The following is a 16,928-nucleotide window of genomic DNA, read 5'->3' on the forward strand; positions in this document are numbered from 1 at the left end:
TTTACACACAGGAAATTTCCTTTATACAGTGTGCACAGATATAGCGAGATGGTATAATAATATAACTGTTTTAGAATGCGCTATCACTGTTCTTTGCTGAAGTTGAATAATTCTCCACAGAGAATTGTAACAATTCTGAACTGGTGCACAAAAAGGAACATGGTAATAATAAACACATCAGCCTCCCCAAAACATCAAGCTCTACAGTTACAGTAGAGCTACAGATAAGCAGAACATCCTTTATTCAGTGCAAAGATCATCTAGTATCTAGTAGATCATCTATATTGGACTTCTCATGGCAAAAGCGGGTTAACAAACTTGCTTTCCTATCTTAGAGGAATATTCCTGCTTAGATCACGTTTGCCATTACTAATTCGTGTGACACAAAGGAACTTGTGTCTTTAGTATGATGGCTTGAGGATCATATTCACCACTTCGCTTATTAAACTTGAATTGGCACTTTGTTATACCTACACTTCCAACCTTATCTTGGTTCACAACTGTGCATATAATACACTCACTTTTTCTTTCTTTCCCTCTGTGTCTGTAAAAATAAAATAACAGAGTCAGACAACTGCTTTTGCTAGAGCTACCATAATTTAGGTATGCTATCATCCCTTTTTTTTTCCTTCTTATAGGAAGGAAAAGCATCTCATTCAGTGTATCTGAAAAATTCTACTCTGAGAAATTAATTATGTTTCATGTAACACAAACAGGGAGAAAGTCTGTTATGCAGCTCTGCTTAGCAATGAAGATTTGTGTGCTCACCTCTAATTATGGGACTGCAGCTACAGTGCATGAGGTTAAACTCCATAGTAAGCTGCAAGGCGCTCTTTTAAGGGAAGAGGAAACTGGTCAGAGAAACGCCTCCAATTCTCATCCCCAACTTGATTTTTAAATCCATGAAGAATCTACACATGAGAGGGAGGAAGTCAAGTTAATCATTAAATAGAGGATACATTATTTACTAGCAATATATGCAGTAAGTCACAAAGTGCTGGACTGTACATCTGTCTATTTGAATTCTCCAATTTAATATTGAAAAGCTCATAAGAAACAAAGGAAGTCTAGTAATGTCTTTCTTAACTGAAATGTTTTTTCTTTTAAAGAGTGACATAGAGAAAATAGCTACCCACACAAATTACTGTATGTATACATATTTATACATATTTTTAATGAGTAAGGTGACTGTCGTGGTTTAGCCCTAGTCACTACAGTTTCTCGCTCACTGTCCCCCTCCCCAGCGGGATGGGGGAGAGAAATTGGGAAGAAAGGAAAAGTCATGGATTGAGATAAAGACAGTTTACTGGAACAGCAAAGGAAAACAACAATAACAGAATATAAGGATATTAAAATATACAAAATGAACAGTACAGGATATATCACCACCTGATGTGCCAATGACCAATACAGCCCGTCCTGAGCAGCAATCGTAGAAATTAAAATGAGCAGCAAGCAAAGGAGCAAAAGGGAGCCAGCAACGTAGAGGGAACAATGCCAGCAAACGAGAGAGAGGTATGGATGCCAGGAAGGCAGATACCCACCCTGGCCAACCCCCACTTATATACTGAGCATGATGTTTATGGCATGGAATATTCTCTTTGGCCAGTGTGGGTCAATTATTTTGTCTGTTTTTCGCCCAGCTTCCTGCATCTGTGCATTAGTGAGACTTGGAAAGCTGGACGGGGTCCTTGGTCTCATTAACAGCAACTTGTACCATCCGGGTGTTTATCAACATTCTTCACGTATGAAATCCAAAACACACTGGCTACTGAGAGGAAAATTAACTCCATCCCTGCTGAAACCAGGACAGTGACTTACAAAATAGTTAGGCTATTTCAGAATGCTAACCATTTATATATGGTTTTTTATATATATATATATATATATATATATATATATATATATATATATACATACAAACAGAGTTTATATATGTTGAGATTACCATATTCACATTTCTTTTTAAAATGTGTGATATATTGCGGGAAGAAAGCTGAGCCAAAACTGCAGCTAGCATTTGACAGAATGAATACATGTCAATTTCTAGAACAAATACAAAAACATCCTGTGAGACCTCTGTTTTTTTCCATGGAACCTGTAAGACAACTGTTCCTAAAAAGGAAGCTATTACAATCTTTTGTGTTTTGAAAGAACAGAGATCCACAGTCAGTGGCAGTCAAAAGCCAGTGAAAGAGGGCGGGGAAAAAAAAAAAAAAAAAAAACCAACCCAAAAATCTAGAGGTTTCAGTCTGGAACCTTTCAACGTAATAAATTAACTGAAAACTATGAAAACTAAATGGTACAATCAAAAAGGTCTTGGTATATTAGCTCTGAAAACAACAGGTTAAAAGGCAAACATCAGAAAGAACAAAAGCAGATGAAATGGCTTATTCTCATAGAAAATTATGCCAAGAGAGCTGCAAGTTTTGTTTTTGTTTTTTAAAGTCAGTGATACTGAATTGTGGAACAGTCTGTCACAAACACATCCTAACAGAAAAGGCAGTGTCAAAATTAAAGATCGTTGTACCAAGTTCACCGTCAGCACAACATTCTCAAGCAAAGCTGTTCTTAAACAGGATGTAGTGATAATGACATTACAGTGTCATGAGTTATCTGACTGCTTTCCTCCCTGAAAGAGGCCTTCCACAAGCAGGCTCACCTCTCTTTCCTAACCCAAACAGTCACATTAGCCAGCTGCCAAGAAACTACTGAAAATCTAAGAATGTTCAGGTATGGCAAAGAAATTCTTTAAAAATAATCTTCCAGTAGAGTTTTAGCAAGCAAGCTTCACCTACAATCTTCAGATACCTTGGTTATATAAGTGATATAATTCTTAGGGTATGTGTCAGATTTCAACACTGGCAGCTTATCTGCCCATGCACTTGGAAGAACTATTTTCTCTTGCAGCTCTAGTGCTAGAAACCAAAAGAAAACAAAAAAACCCACACCACTGGCCAATCCAGTTTTTTTCCGTTGTTCCTGAAAGGCATAATTATTTGTTGGAAAAACAGCTAACTGGACTCAGCAATCATGTATTCATGAGGAAGTTTTTAGGTTACTAAAAGTCATATGTGCCATCACCTGAAGACAGCTTTGTCTCCTGTCTTGAATGGCAAAAAGTGCAGAAGAATACACTTTAAAAAGCAAGGATATCCTTATGCTAAGTGACCAAGAACCATTTGGTCTAGTTTGAATGCATTAGATCTCACATGGATAACTTAGAAAGAATCTGAAAAAGAGGAGCCTAACTTACTGAAGCAAGTATTTAGTGATGAAGAACCAATGCAGAAACACGCAATGAGACTGCTTTCAACAATCACCACAGACAGCATCCTGGACTTTCTTTTAAGATTGTGTTCGCTGATTCCTTCTGCTGATGATAGTATACTCACAGCTGTGCATTTCCTGGACCTGATGTTCCTTTGAAGGAGACCAGTTACCTAAGAGGCTAACTAGGACTGTGAAATTTCTGTCTTTAGTCTTAAAGATGGGATACAAAAGTTCTAGCTTCTGTTCTGATGCTCACACAGGGAATTACTTGGAAAAAAAAAGTGCCAGTACTGGCCCATGACACTAGTAAGTACTTAGAAATATGCTCCATTTTTTATTTAAGAGGAGCATAATGAGCTTTTGATATATATCCTTCCTAAAAACAGGGGAGCCACACTACTGAACAGTAATAGCATCTGTTCATGAAACAGTTTTTTTTGGTTGGGTTGTGTTTGTTTGAGAAGCAGATCAGGATACCACTGCTATATTTTTCATTTGCAATTTTCTAGATATTTCTCCAAAAGAAAGTAAGCATGTTTGTAGCAAATAGTCTTGAACCCTACAAATCTGATTTTCTAGAAAGAAGTCTTACATGTGCTATAAAAACCCCTCTTCTTCTAAATGCAGGCAAAACAAAGTAGGCTGGACATTATGAAAAGCTCTTTGAGGATGACTATCCCTTCAAATAAGATCTCAAGTGAACTTTTTAACACCGTTTTAAAAGTCCGGAATAACCCAAATGCATGTAAGAAAATATGGGTTTAAAAAAAACCTCAAGATTTTAATGTTGTTTTGTCTGAAAATTTATGACCTTGCAAAGAAGCCTCCATGACCACAAATACAGTAAGTGCTAACAGTGGAAACAGAAAGCAAGAAAAACCAGAGGATACAAAACAACCACAGTTAGGATATACTGTTATATTAGAAATCTTACCTTACAGAACATGTCTCGGAGATCATCTTTTGGGCTAATCCACGATGCAACAGCATCACAAAAAAAAATAAAGTCCTATAAGATTAAACAATCACACAGGTTAGAAACCTCAATTTATAGGTCTGAAGACAATGCTTGATGTTCGTTCTATGAGTTATGCCAGGTCTTTGATCCTAATTCACAATTGCTTTTGTTTTTATGTATTTATTTTCCAGATAATTCTGACAAGAACAGTGACTTATTGTACACTTAAGTGCTCAGAAAGAGAAATAACTGAGAGTAGGAATAGCCTTGTGTTGTGGTTTTGTTTAGTAGGGGGGGCCTAAGGTGGTAGCTTCTGTAGGAAACTGCTAGAAGTCGCTCCCCTTTGTTCAGGGGACTTGGCCAGGCCTAGGGCGGACCCACTGCTGGCCAAGGCCGAGCCAATCGGTAGCAGAATGTCTCGTGATGACGCCTCTGCGATAACGTATTTAAGAATCGGAAAACAGAAAAAAAAGGAGAGAAGAGAAGATGTGAAGAAGCTGAGCGGGGGCAGAGGCGCAGAGGGGGAGGCGCAGGCCTCATGGGCCTTGCAGGCCTCACCCTCTGGCCTCTCGCCAGGCAGCCGACTGGGCCCGACTCGGTCCAGCCCGGCTGCAGGAAGTGGAGAGGAGATGAGAAGTGAATAAGATGTAAAAAAAGATCCTGAGAGACATCTACCAGCCTGTTGTGAGGAACGGCTGCAGACGCCAAGGTCAGTTCAGAAGGAGGGGGAGGAGTAATGCGGCTCCTGGCCAAGGTTCCCCTGCAGCCTGTGGTGACGACCATGGTGGAGCAGGTTGTCCCCCTGCAGCCCATGGAGGTCCACGGAGGGGCAGAGATCCACTTGGAGCCCGTGAAGGACCCCGCACCGGGGGAGGTGGATGCCTGAAGGCAGCTGTGGCCCGTGGAGGGCCCGCTGGGACAGCTGTTCTAGAGGGACTGCACCCGTGGAAGAGATTACCCACGCCAGAGCAGTTCCACAAAGGACTGTGGCCCGTGGGAGGGACCCCACGCTGGAGCAGGGGAGGAATGTGAGGATTTCTTCCCCCGACCACGAAGCAGCGGCGTAAAACAACATATGATGAACTGACTGCAACCCCCATTCCCTCCTTCCCCCGTGCCGCTCGGAGAGGGAAGGTGGTAGAGATAATGTTAAGCTTGGGAAGAGGGAGGGGTGGGGGGAGGTCATCTTGTTCTCTGTCTCATTATCCTGCTGTTTGTAGTAATAAATGAATAGTTTTCCCCAAGTCGAGTCTGTTTTGCCCATGACGGTAACTTTAAGGATTTCTCCCTGTCCTTATCTCAAACCTCGAGTCGTTTTTCCTTATATTTTTCTCTCCCTGTTCTCTCGGGGTGCGGGGGGAGTGAGAGAGAGACTGCGTAGTCTGGTCCGATCGGGGCTGAACTACGACACCTTGTTTAATCAGGTTTTTGATTAAATAAAACTACAGTTAAAAAAACAATTCTCCCCTCCAACACCACACTTGTCTAATGTTAATTCTTTCAGTATACACACAACTTCAGGAATCTTAGTAACAAGCAATAATTTGAAGATTACAATCACAACACTCACTCTCTCACGCATTTCCAGTTGGGGAAAAAAGCTGCTGTATTTCTTTAAGCAGAGTCAGAAGTTTTTTCTGGGACATACAGAATGTTTATCATACAGGTTCAAAACAAAAGCCACCCCAAAATCCCTATGCCTAGTTCATCTGCTGTCATGCATTACCTCCTACAATGCCCTTAAAACACCAGTCTTTAATAATTTGTTTGATAATGCACATGTTTTTGGGTAGGAGCTGAAGATAACAACTACAAAGAAGGAGAGACAGGATAATGAAAAGAGTCCTTAACTATCCCTTCCTCTTAAGCTATATGAAAGAACAAATGGACAGCAGAAGAGTGAAATGCTAAGTACAGAATAAAGCGTAAGATAAATTAACTGAAAATTTCAAAAAAAGGCAGAGTCTCAATTCTTGTGTTTCAGGAGGAAGAATTCCAGGCAGAGGAGAGAGAAAATCAACTTAATTTTCCTCTTAGAAAATATTACATTGGTACAGCTTTACTTTGGAGGTATGGAGACTAAAGGGCAAGTCATACTCTATTCTTCCGATGTACTATTTCTTTTAAAGAGCACATGTTCCTTATCACATTGACTATTTAAGCTATGTATCCAAAGTTGAAATAGACTCTTCCCTACCCTAGTTTGAAGAATGAAGGAGTAGTTACTGTTTTGTTGTTTTTTTTTTTTTTTTTTTTCTGTTTCTTGTTTTAAAAGCCTAGGTTATATCTGGAAAATAGGTGTAATTATGTCAACTTTTGCCCTTTATTTTCATACAGGCCCTGACAGAATACTACCTGGCAGAAGTATCAAAAGACAGGTTTTTTTAAATCAAAGTTCAATATTTACATATTCTTTGTAAGTAAAAGACAAACTGAATTTAACAATCCTCCTCTCCATTCCTTTGCTAGGTGATAATTACTGAAGCATGATGGTATGTATCGTTTGCAATATAAACATTTTTGCTTCCTTGCCCTCAAAATAAAGCTACATCTTGTACTGCAGGGAATCACATCAAGCTAAACTTTCTCATACTCCCTATACAGCTTTCAGTAAATTTTACATCACTAGAGAAGTTAAGATCTATTAATGTATCTTACTTGGAGTACTCCATTGGGGTTGACCGTGATCATGGTACATATCCCACGGAACGCTGAATCCTTTTCCTCATTGTCTCTTATGTTTCGCAGAGAGGTGCACCTAGAAGTTGGAGAGCAAAACTTAGCTAAGTCTATTACATTTTCTTCAGTCAAGTCAGAACTAGATGATAGTATTTGATGGAATAAGTCACACTGATACAGTGATCTGAAACACTATTTTGAACACTTAGAAAAACACTTGTTGGACACTTTACTAGCATATTCCCATCAACTCCACAATCTTGTTCTCCTGTTGCACTATGTACAGTTAGAAAGTGTGACCTATATTCCATTAAATACAAAAGAAACGTGTATCTGAAATACTTATAGAAACTATTATTATTAGAAGCAGAACATATAATACTATCACAGTATGAATTATGTCAGATACCACTTACGGAACAGTTATTTAACTTTTACCGCAGCAAGCAAGCTATTTTGTACATAACAAATCTATAAACATATATTCCTTACAGCAATTCAAGCCATAGACTGAATTTTAAGTCAAGTAATGCACGGTTTAAATTTTACAGTATTTGCATGCATTGTATTATCATTCTGGTGGATTTTAAAATGCTCTTTCATAGTCAAGCTTTAACACAGCAAGCATGTGACAATCTTATCCCATGCATAAATTAGTCGTTAGCCACAACATAAAGAATACATGACGGTGCTACTAAAAACTCACAAACCTGATAGGACAAGATTAGTCACATGGTTGGCAATGATTAAGGATTGAGATTTTGTAACCAACTGAAAATATATCTAAAAGTGAGATAGAGAGAAGAAAGAAAGAGAGAGAGTGAAGAAAAATGATTTAAAAAAAAAGATTGAATAATACACACCAGGGTCTTATAAACTGCTGTAGCATGGGGGCCACCTCTTGAGGACAAACGTAACCAAGACGACCAATTGTTATTGCTAAGGTAACGCAATCACGGTTATACACCACCAAACGCCAACCAAGACATGAGCAAATGAGGGGGGAGGAGAAAAAATAAAGAAAAAACAACAAATAACTCAGAAACAGAAACCAACAGAATCTGTGTATGATAATAAACATAAGATTTCACCAGTGCTGTTTATTACCACCCCCTAAATAAGAGGCAGCAACATATATGGTATACTCTCCAGGGTAAAAGAAAAATTAAAGAAGTAAATGAGAGAACACCAAAAACACAATTTAAATTCCAAAGGCTTTCTGATGCAAGCAGTAATTCTCCCCTCTTCAGGGTAATCTCTTACAGTAAATTTACCTACCATACATTTTGAAGTTTTTATTCAAATCTACTATTATGGATACTCGTGATGAAAAGTAATTAACCATTTTCAGTTTTAGCATCAGGTATTCTAAACATTTTATTTTTTTCAATATTAAGAATTGAAGATTTTAATAGATCTACTCTATCGGTAATAATACATTTACAAATACTTTTACCTGGAAATTATTATGGTCTATCTAAAAACACTAAATAGATTAAGAACTTATCAAAAAGCACCAAATATTTGTCTTCTTCATAATCTCATAGAGAATTTAATTTAAAGTTGTTGCTAACTCACAGCAACTGACTACAGAAAGTTAATTTTTTAATCTCAGTATTTCTCCTGTTCATAAAAGGCTCCCTCGTAGAAATTGTACAAGAATCTAACTTCTGATACCAAGGCATAAGACCACATGAAAAGCAAAATTGCTTCACCACATGATTAGGTAGTTTGGTCCTTTGTTTTGAGGGATGAACTGAAGAAAATATCATCATGCAAATGTGTTTTAATGGTGTTTGCTCAACTCACGAAAGATTAATCTTTAGAAAAAGGAGAGGGTGGGGAATAATGTATCAGAATTACTTGAAGCAAAATACATGAGTAATACTAAAATCCAGCAGATTTATATGAAGCAGAGAAAGGAAACCTACGTTCAAGGGACATACTATGCAACACTCTAATTAACAGGCATTTGTGAACAGTTTCATGAAACGTGCAATAAAGCAGATGATGCTTTCTCCAATCAAAGTTTGGTGTAGGATATACCAGCAGTTTGGAATATACTAATTCCATGAAAGCTGCAGCTCACTGGTAATGTACTGTTTTGCCCTGATGTTACTGAATTTCAATATGCAGTGTCTAAAATTTCCAGCAGATCTAACTTACGAAACTGCATTTGAAGTGCTACTTTCAAATGAAAATACACACCTAAGTTTTATCTGTAAATTCTCACAGCTGAGGTATAGTGATCTCTGTCAAAGCTCAACTTTTTGGCATGTACTAGTTATTTTCTATGCAATTATTTTTATTTAAGGTGGTCTCATGTTTCCATAGGAGAAGTGTTTTCATAGCTCATTACATAGCAAGCTAAAGCAGAAAACAGTAATATTCTTGCACATACTAGTGGCATGCAGCACAATATCCCACAACAAACTTATAAATACACCACACTCAACATTTATTTGCAGTTATGCATCCACATTTAAAGTAACTATTAATGGAATAATAATAAAAAAAGGAGTGTTTGGATGCTTCCAAAAATTCTCTAACAATGATGGAAGCAAACATTTAAGTACTGGATGCCTCTCAGTTACAGGTATTACACATCCATCAGTGCAGAGGAAGGGGGTGAGGGCAGGGGGAAAGAAAATTTGTATTGCTATAGTATTCCATGGTATATTTCATAACAAGTAGGTATTTGCTCCAAAATTATCTTTGCAAAAAGTAGTACCTCTAATATGCCAGACAACTAGGTAATTTTTCCTTCAAGTTCACCTTCCATACTAACTGGAGGTAGGGTGAGTGGGGTAGAGAAAGCACAGCTTTTAAGTTTAGAGAATACCAGAGGCAAAATATGCATTGAAAAATCTCTGATTTGTCTCCTGCTTAGCTCAAAAAATATAACTATCACTGAATTTGCATCATTTTCAATCATATCAGGTATAACGACTAAACTGTCATTTTCTTACAAGACAGTTAGCTTTCAAATAAAAAAAAATTCTCAATGAGTAAAATCGTAAAGCAGAAATCTGTCAAATTATTAATAAAGTTTTGCTGAAGTATGGAAGGTGCTCTTCATACCAGAACGTAACCTCTATAAATGCAAAAGAAACAAGCCTCAGAAATTCTGATCCAGTAAGGCATTTGGGGATTGCTCCCAATTTGGAAGCCAAAGCTGTGGGCCAGAACATAAAACATGCATACCATTATTAGAATTCTTTTCAGAAATTTGTTATTTAGTGATCGGGTAATAGAAGTTACACATAATTTCAGTTATCTTGTGGTAAAACTACCATCACAGATCTAGATTTTTGTGCATGACATTACAAGTTTATCTTTAAAACAAGAGTGCATTTTTTTGTAAATTAAAAGAGTTAATGATTTGTTTTATATATGCCAATTACATTTATTTCAAACACTAGACATATATATACAGTACACAAGTAAGGACATGCATATACTAAAATTAGTGTGAACTAAGTCTTTAAGTGTTACTGCATACATTTGTCATATTCAAAACATAAATAAAACTGGAAGAATACTTTATTCAACAGATGATAAACGAGTCTCAAATATTATAGAAGTAAGAAAGCAATAACTTTAAGAATCTAGATATATGATAGATGATTTGCTGCAAGACTGAGACTTGTAAGAGCTTCTGCAAAACAGAGTTGTTTTTGTTTATAAAAGCCAAATACAAATCAGTTCTGGTGTGGTTCCCCTATGCAATTTTTTCAATTGCTACAAAAAAATCTCTAATTGCCTTCACCACGTATGGTTCAGTTTTTGGGTACCTGTGTTCTCTAACAACGTCTTTGGTGTGTTGGGTCTGTTAATTATTTCTACAAGCTGGTGCAACACCATTGGAATATAAGGCTGCATCTCTACACCTGAAATAGTGTAAAAAAAAAAAATCAGAATAAAATTACCATTAATATACATAATCTAAATAGATGAAGTATATTGAACTTAATAACAAGGACAAGAATCTCAAATTTCATTAAAATTTTCACATGAAATTATCCCTAAAAAAAATGCCCCAAATCACCCAGAGAAACCATGGCAAGCGTGCAGAGATTCAAAGAAAAATATAAATCTTACCCATCTGGATGGAGATTTCCCCAATTGCCCACGTAGCATTGTTACACACAGAAATGAATTCAGGGTTTAGGTTGGTTCCCAAAACTGGCATGAAATCAGCTAGAAAGAACAATATTTTAGAATCTCATCACACAATACAACCATCTTGTCCCATTACTGTAAGATCATGGGGGGAAAAAAAACACAGTTTTTTTTCAAAAAGTCATGTAAGCCTATTTAAATGCTTGGAAAGTGCTTTACATGAATTAACAGGAACTACATTTCTGCTACATATTAATCTGGATTTTAGAACCTAAGCAGATCAATGCAAATATTTTCAAATTATGATTTTAAAATGTTTATAATAGACTTTAGCTTTATGTAACTCTAGAAACCTTTTTTCCTCCCCTTTCCTTGCTGGGGTTGGGGGAAGAGGGGAGGAGAGAGGAGGGGAAAAAAAAAAAAAAAATCCACAGCTGCAAGTACTTCCAGTTTTATAATACAGTTGAACAACTTGGATAGTTATGTATTCAGCTATGCTTGAAAAAACAATCATGCCTAGAAGGCAATTGCATCTCTGATTAAATATTAAGAAAAAATTAGTCACAAAGATAGATCATAACATCTGCCAAATAAACTTTAAATTCCAAGTCTATCCAAGCATTCATTTGGCAAGTTAAGCATATCTCAAGATTATCTGCGAGAAAAGACAGCATATATGATGGAAGTGTATAACTGATGCTATTTCCCTGCTGAAATTAAAAACACAGCAAAAAAAAAAAAAAAAAAGCTATCCTCTAGCCAAGTTTTCTAATTTTTATATATATATATAATTTTATGATATATATTATATATATTTTATGATTGTACCATTTTATAGATATGATTTTATTTAGTAGAAAAAAAAAGTTGCAAATTCAAGAATTTAAAGCAAGCAACAAGTACAGCTGTTTTGCTGTATTCCAGCACAACAGATAGCTTGTTACACTATAAAAATCAAGGACAAAAATGAACTTTTGCACTATCTACAAAAATAAGAACATATCTTTTAAACACACCATTTGAAGGAGAAGAGACTACAGACTCTTGCTGATAAAGGAAAATGAAAACTTACATCACCATAAAAAGGCAACCCACAGAAAAGGGATCTTAACAATGGCTAAACCAGCCTCTTATCAGTTTGTAAAACAAGTTAATTGTTTAGTATGTAAAAGAAACATACCGATGCAAGGCTTAACATGCTGAAAACACGCCTTTGTCAGGTCACCTAACAACGCAAAAGAACTCTGCCGTACCTCGGGCATTTTATCCTAAAGAGAAGACAAAAAAAAAAAAAAAAAAAGACAATTCTCAAAGTGTTTCTGATTGTTTTAAGAAAGAAAATTCTTAGATCAAACAGGTTATTTATCTCACCTGCATGCATTGGTACATTAGTGTCAGGATATTGCTGCGAGCCACTAGCTGTTCAATGTTGCCTCCGAGTCCTTCAGCTAAACCACTGAGTAAATCAAGAGCCACAATCATGAAATCTTTATCTGGAGCCTCATATTGGTCTGGCTGAGCATTATGCAACTGCAACAAATAAGTGCGCATTTTCAAAATGAGTCTTAGACCTTTTTAGGTGTATGCATAAAAAGTTTCAGAACTGCAGCTTCATTTAGATATTCACTTTTTATACTGCAAATCTCCCTGCAAACTCGTTAACTTTACATAGCTAATATATTGGTTTAAGGAGATATTCTGAAAATACTGGAATAGCAATAGGAAAATACCATGGCTTGTGCAAGAGTCTTCTGCACCAGATTTACACAACGCTGGTACACAGGTTCACAGTATGGAAGAAAGCCAGATTGCAAGGCAGTAGCAACTGACGACAGGCACTGGAATTAGGGGAGAAAAAAAAAAAAAAAAAAAAAAAAAAGAGAGAAAACAGTCACTATGTTTCCTCACATCTCTGAAGTGCCTTTTACCTAGGAGAGGTAACTTACAAGATATTAACATTTTAAGTACACCCATCCACTGATTAAGTAAACACAACCTAGGAAGGCAGTATTGATTAGTTGAGCCAAGACAACTATCTGCAAGTTGTTACTCTCTCCTACATCTGCTAGTTGAGAAAATTTATCATCAGCAGCATTTTCTTAAAGGTAGCCAAGAAAGCGCATAGAAAAACAATGACAATAATTCATCTAGCACTTACACTAAGCTTCAGTATCTTGACCGTGTGCAAGCCCTAACATTACCTAACAGTTATGAAACTAATTTTTCTAGAAGTTCTTTCCTGTTTCACACTCTGAAAGTACAGAGAATAGACTACATGATCTGGTTCATACCTTCAGCTTGTCTGACAATAGTTTTAATGGAGAGATGGAGGGAGAGCAAGGAGAGAGGAGACAGGAATAGAAAGAGGATGGAACATTTTTTTTTTTTTCCTAAAAGAATCCCATCAAAGAAAACACTCCAGAACGGCAGAAAAAAAAAAAAATCTAAAACATTTCTGCTAAACCTAATGACATTTCCTCAGCTGTAAAACTTTCTTACTACAGTCAGAATATTTTGTCCATAATGGGAAATACCTAACGCTGTCGGCTTTTATAGTTATACTTCCTACTAGGAGCATCTCTTGTAGAAAGAGTAATTCCTAAATAAGTTGATAGAAAAAAAAAAAATCACATTTTAATGTTTACCTCTAATAAAGGGAAGAGATCTTTATCTTCATCCTTCAACATGTTCCACTTCTGGATTAATGGAGGCATTAGCATCTGAATATATTCCTGTTTAGGATGAAAATGCATCAGCTGCTGAAACACTTCACTGCATACTATTTTATTTCAAAGCTAGAAAATTGATGTATTAAGAATTTTTATATATTCTACTTTTTCAGAAAAAAAAACCCCTGATGTACCATAATTCATTGTTGCAATAATAGAAGTCGTTTAATATTAGAATTTACAATTTGTATCTTAAGGTTGTTTTTTTTGCTGAAGCACTTAAATACCTTTTCAGAGCAAATCCTTACCTCCAGGTTTTGTTTCAGTCTAGCTGCTTGGGTTGTTACAAATCTATACGATTGCCTCAGGGCCTATGGAAAATGCTTTTACTAGCAATGCAATCTGGCTGTGTGTCTGCCACGTGCTTTTCTCAGCTATTTCCCATTGCCCTAATGCTACAACCCTAGCCTAAGTTTCTGAAACTTCTTCCTCAAACAACTAACCATCCATAAAGAAAATACTTTCCTATCCCTCCAGAAGGATGCACTTACCCCTTCTCTCTATAGCTGTTGCATCTTCCCTGACACTGCACAGTCACAGGGACACTGAACAAGGCATCCCTATAGTGCTGTTCCTCTCAGAAGGTATCTAGAGAGCCAACAGATGCTGCCAGCTAATGTTATGTCCAAAGACACAAAATTCTAAGTGACTGAAGAAAGTCTCACCATCACCAGGAGCTCCCATTTAGCTTCTCTCTGGTACTGTCAGATGTTAAGGTGGCCAGGGCCAGAGAGAGACTGAAAAAGAGGTTCTTTGATGGTTTGGAGTCTCGGATGGCAAGTAAAATGCCATGAAAACAACTCAAATAATTTTATTCCAGTGTGTTTATGTCATGTGAAGCACTACAGAGAAATAAACCAAATGTCAATAACCATAAGAAGAAGATGTACATGTGACATGCAGGCATATTCTATTAATTAATATATGTGCACTGAAAAACCCTCACTATATTTGCCTGTGTGCTATCTGTGCTTTGTTGAAATGATTCTGTTTTTATATATAAAATGAATGCCCGTCTCATTCTCTAATAAAGCAATTTCTAGTGATGATGTCTTCCAGTACACTGGAAAGAGACACACAGAGCAGCTTACCTATACTTAAACTGGTTACAATAAAAGGGGTAGTCATTAGAAATTAAAACACATATTCCACCAATTTCTTTAAATAACCATTTCATATCTATATAGATATATGCATCTCTTCTGAGCTCAAAAATTGTAAGCATGAGAAAAAAAAAAACAACCCATGATGGGAAGCACATTTCACAAGCCACCACACACACAACTATTAACAAAAAATGGTGAATATTTATGCATTTCACCTGTAAATACTTAGTATTGTCAAAATCTACACAGAAATATCAGCATTTCTGTTTTAACATGTAAAGCACACTACAAAAAACACTGAACCAATTTTTTAATTATGATGAGTGCTTCTACAGAACATAAGGTATACTCACTGGTTTATTTAGATGATGTCCTACAGAATCTGCTAGAGTTCCTATAGCATCATAAAGAATGAGCAGGTTTTTATGCTGGTATTTACTAAATGCGAAGACCAAAGTGTCAAGTATATATGCAAGATAAGGAACGAGCTCTGTACAAGCCTCCTCTTCTAGAGTAGCAAAGGCACTGAGGGACAAAAAAAAAAAACAAACAAACAACAAAACAAACAGATTGGTTATCTTTGAAAAAACAAAACAAGAAGACTCCAAAACACCTCACCTACGCATTTCTGTTTAAACATTAACCTGTATTTAGTCCTCAAATTCGTCCAAGATAGGTTTGCAAAATGATGTTACTGCGATAACCTTAGTCTATTTTGATTGAACAAGTAAGGATTCAGCTCTTACACTGTGATGAACAAAATTAAAAAAATATTGCTATAAAACCTGTCATGTATACACAGGAAGCCCCTGCTGAGAAAAGCATTACTGTACACAAGTTACAATATACTAAGGGAAATAGGAGGAACCATAACAAAAGCTGCTTACTTAAGTTAAAAATGGCCCACTATCTTTAATGTGTGCTGTAGCTGCATTTAGAAGCCCTAGTGCTGTTGTGCCAGTACAAAGCCAACATTAGCTTGTACTCTCAGCAGTTCACTACACAGATAAAAAGATACAGAAAGACATGGAAAACTAACAGCAAAGACAGAGGATGAACAATTTTAGCCAGCCTTGGTCAAAGCACACATCATGGCACCATGGACACTTTTGAGGTTGTCTGTCAATTGTTTGAACAACATTAAAAAACCCCACCCAAACCAAACCCCTCTCCCTCCCTGACGTGCAGCTTCAGAGAAACACTAAGGAAAAGAAAAGATTACAAGCTATTGAAGATTTACTGGCCTAGCTTCTGTCAACAAGATTATTGTTAGCCTGTCCCTGCACTAACAATACATGCGTCACTACATGAGGTGAACAATCCCATACTAGTGTGCTACCTAATACAGAAATGCCTTTTTCTTAACACAATGTAACTGTGAACGCTAAGTGGCTAGCATTCTTGTTTTATTTATTTACGAATTTATTCTATTATTATGATGTATTCTTTCAGAAAGGCACATAACATGAGCAAAAAAAAAATGTTTTAGTGAAACATCTTTTTTGGTGTCACCAATTAAAGGAGCAGTTTCTCCATAGTACAGAAATAAACGTTAGACATCTGCTATTATACACGTTAGTGATGAAAACACATAGTATCCTATGGCAAATCTTCAATTTGGTAGACATTAATGTGCAACTATACACTGCAGGAATGCAGCTTATTGCTCTTCTCCAAGAAGGATCATTGTATTTCCTTGCAATGTAGAAAGCTAGTATGTTTTGACTTGTAATAGCTCTACATTTTCCTTTAAGTGGAGTTTCCCAGACAGTTTATTTTTTAGCTGCAACAGTAATTTTAATGAATCTCTGCTCTAAAGAAAACATTTCAAAACATGCTATAAATGATTTTGAACTTTAAATAAAAGAAATAATCAAATGCATTCTTATTTGTAGTATTTCCATTTTATATCTTTCTTATTACTGTAACAGTTTCCACTGCCCGTTGCACTTCCTTCATAAGCACTACATGAGGTTATTTAACAACTGTTACACAGCAGTGTTCAACTACACGCACATTTCAATCATGTTTTGGACAAAGAAAGTATGAACAGAAGCATGG

The 16,928-nt window shown here is 36.5% G+C and overlaps 1 protein-coding gene across 1 annotated transcript in view; it reads right to left on the reverse strand.

Moving 5' to 3' along the window:
* Positions 1-16,928, reverse strand: part of TNPO1 (transportin 1) — a 57,176-nt gene that overhangs the window by 2,392 nt on the left and 37,856 nt on the right. Inside the window, exons 15-25 of the mRNA XM_086770194.1 lie at positions 15,221-15,392; positions 13,678-13,764; positions 12,763-12,870; positions 12,404-12,562; positions 12,213-12,300; positions 11,012-11,110; positions 10,705-10,800; positions 7,774-7,849; positions 6,890-6,989; positions 4,208-4,282; positions 769-911 (exon numbers count right to left, since the gene is read on the reverse strand). Of these exons, the coding sequence (XP_086626320.1) occupies positions 804-911; positions 4,208-4,282; positions 6,890-6,989; positions 7,774-7,849; positions 10,705-10,800; positions 11,012-11,110; positions 12,213-12,300; positions 12,404-12,562; positions 12,763-12,870; positions 13,678-13,764; positions 15,221-15,392 (1,168 nt within the window). The 3' untranslated portion in view covers positions 769-803. The remainder of the gene's footprint in view (positions 1-768; positions 912-4,207; positions 4,283-6,889; positions 6,990-7,773; positions 7,850-10,704; positions 10,801-11,011; positions 11,111-12,212; positions 12,301-12,403; positions 12,563-12,762; positions 12,871-13,677; positions 13,765-15,220; positions 15,393-16,928) is intronic.

This window comes from Chlamydotis macqueenii, chromosome Z (genome assembly GCF_036417535.1).
Source record: "Chlamydotis macqueenii isolate bChlMac1 chromosome Z, bChlMac1.mat, whole genome shotgun sequence".
In the NCBI taxonomy this organism is placed as follows: domain Eukaryota; kingdom Metazoa; phylum Chordata; class Aves; order Otidiformes; family Otididae; genus Chlamydotis; species Chlamydotis macqueenii.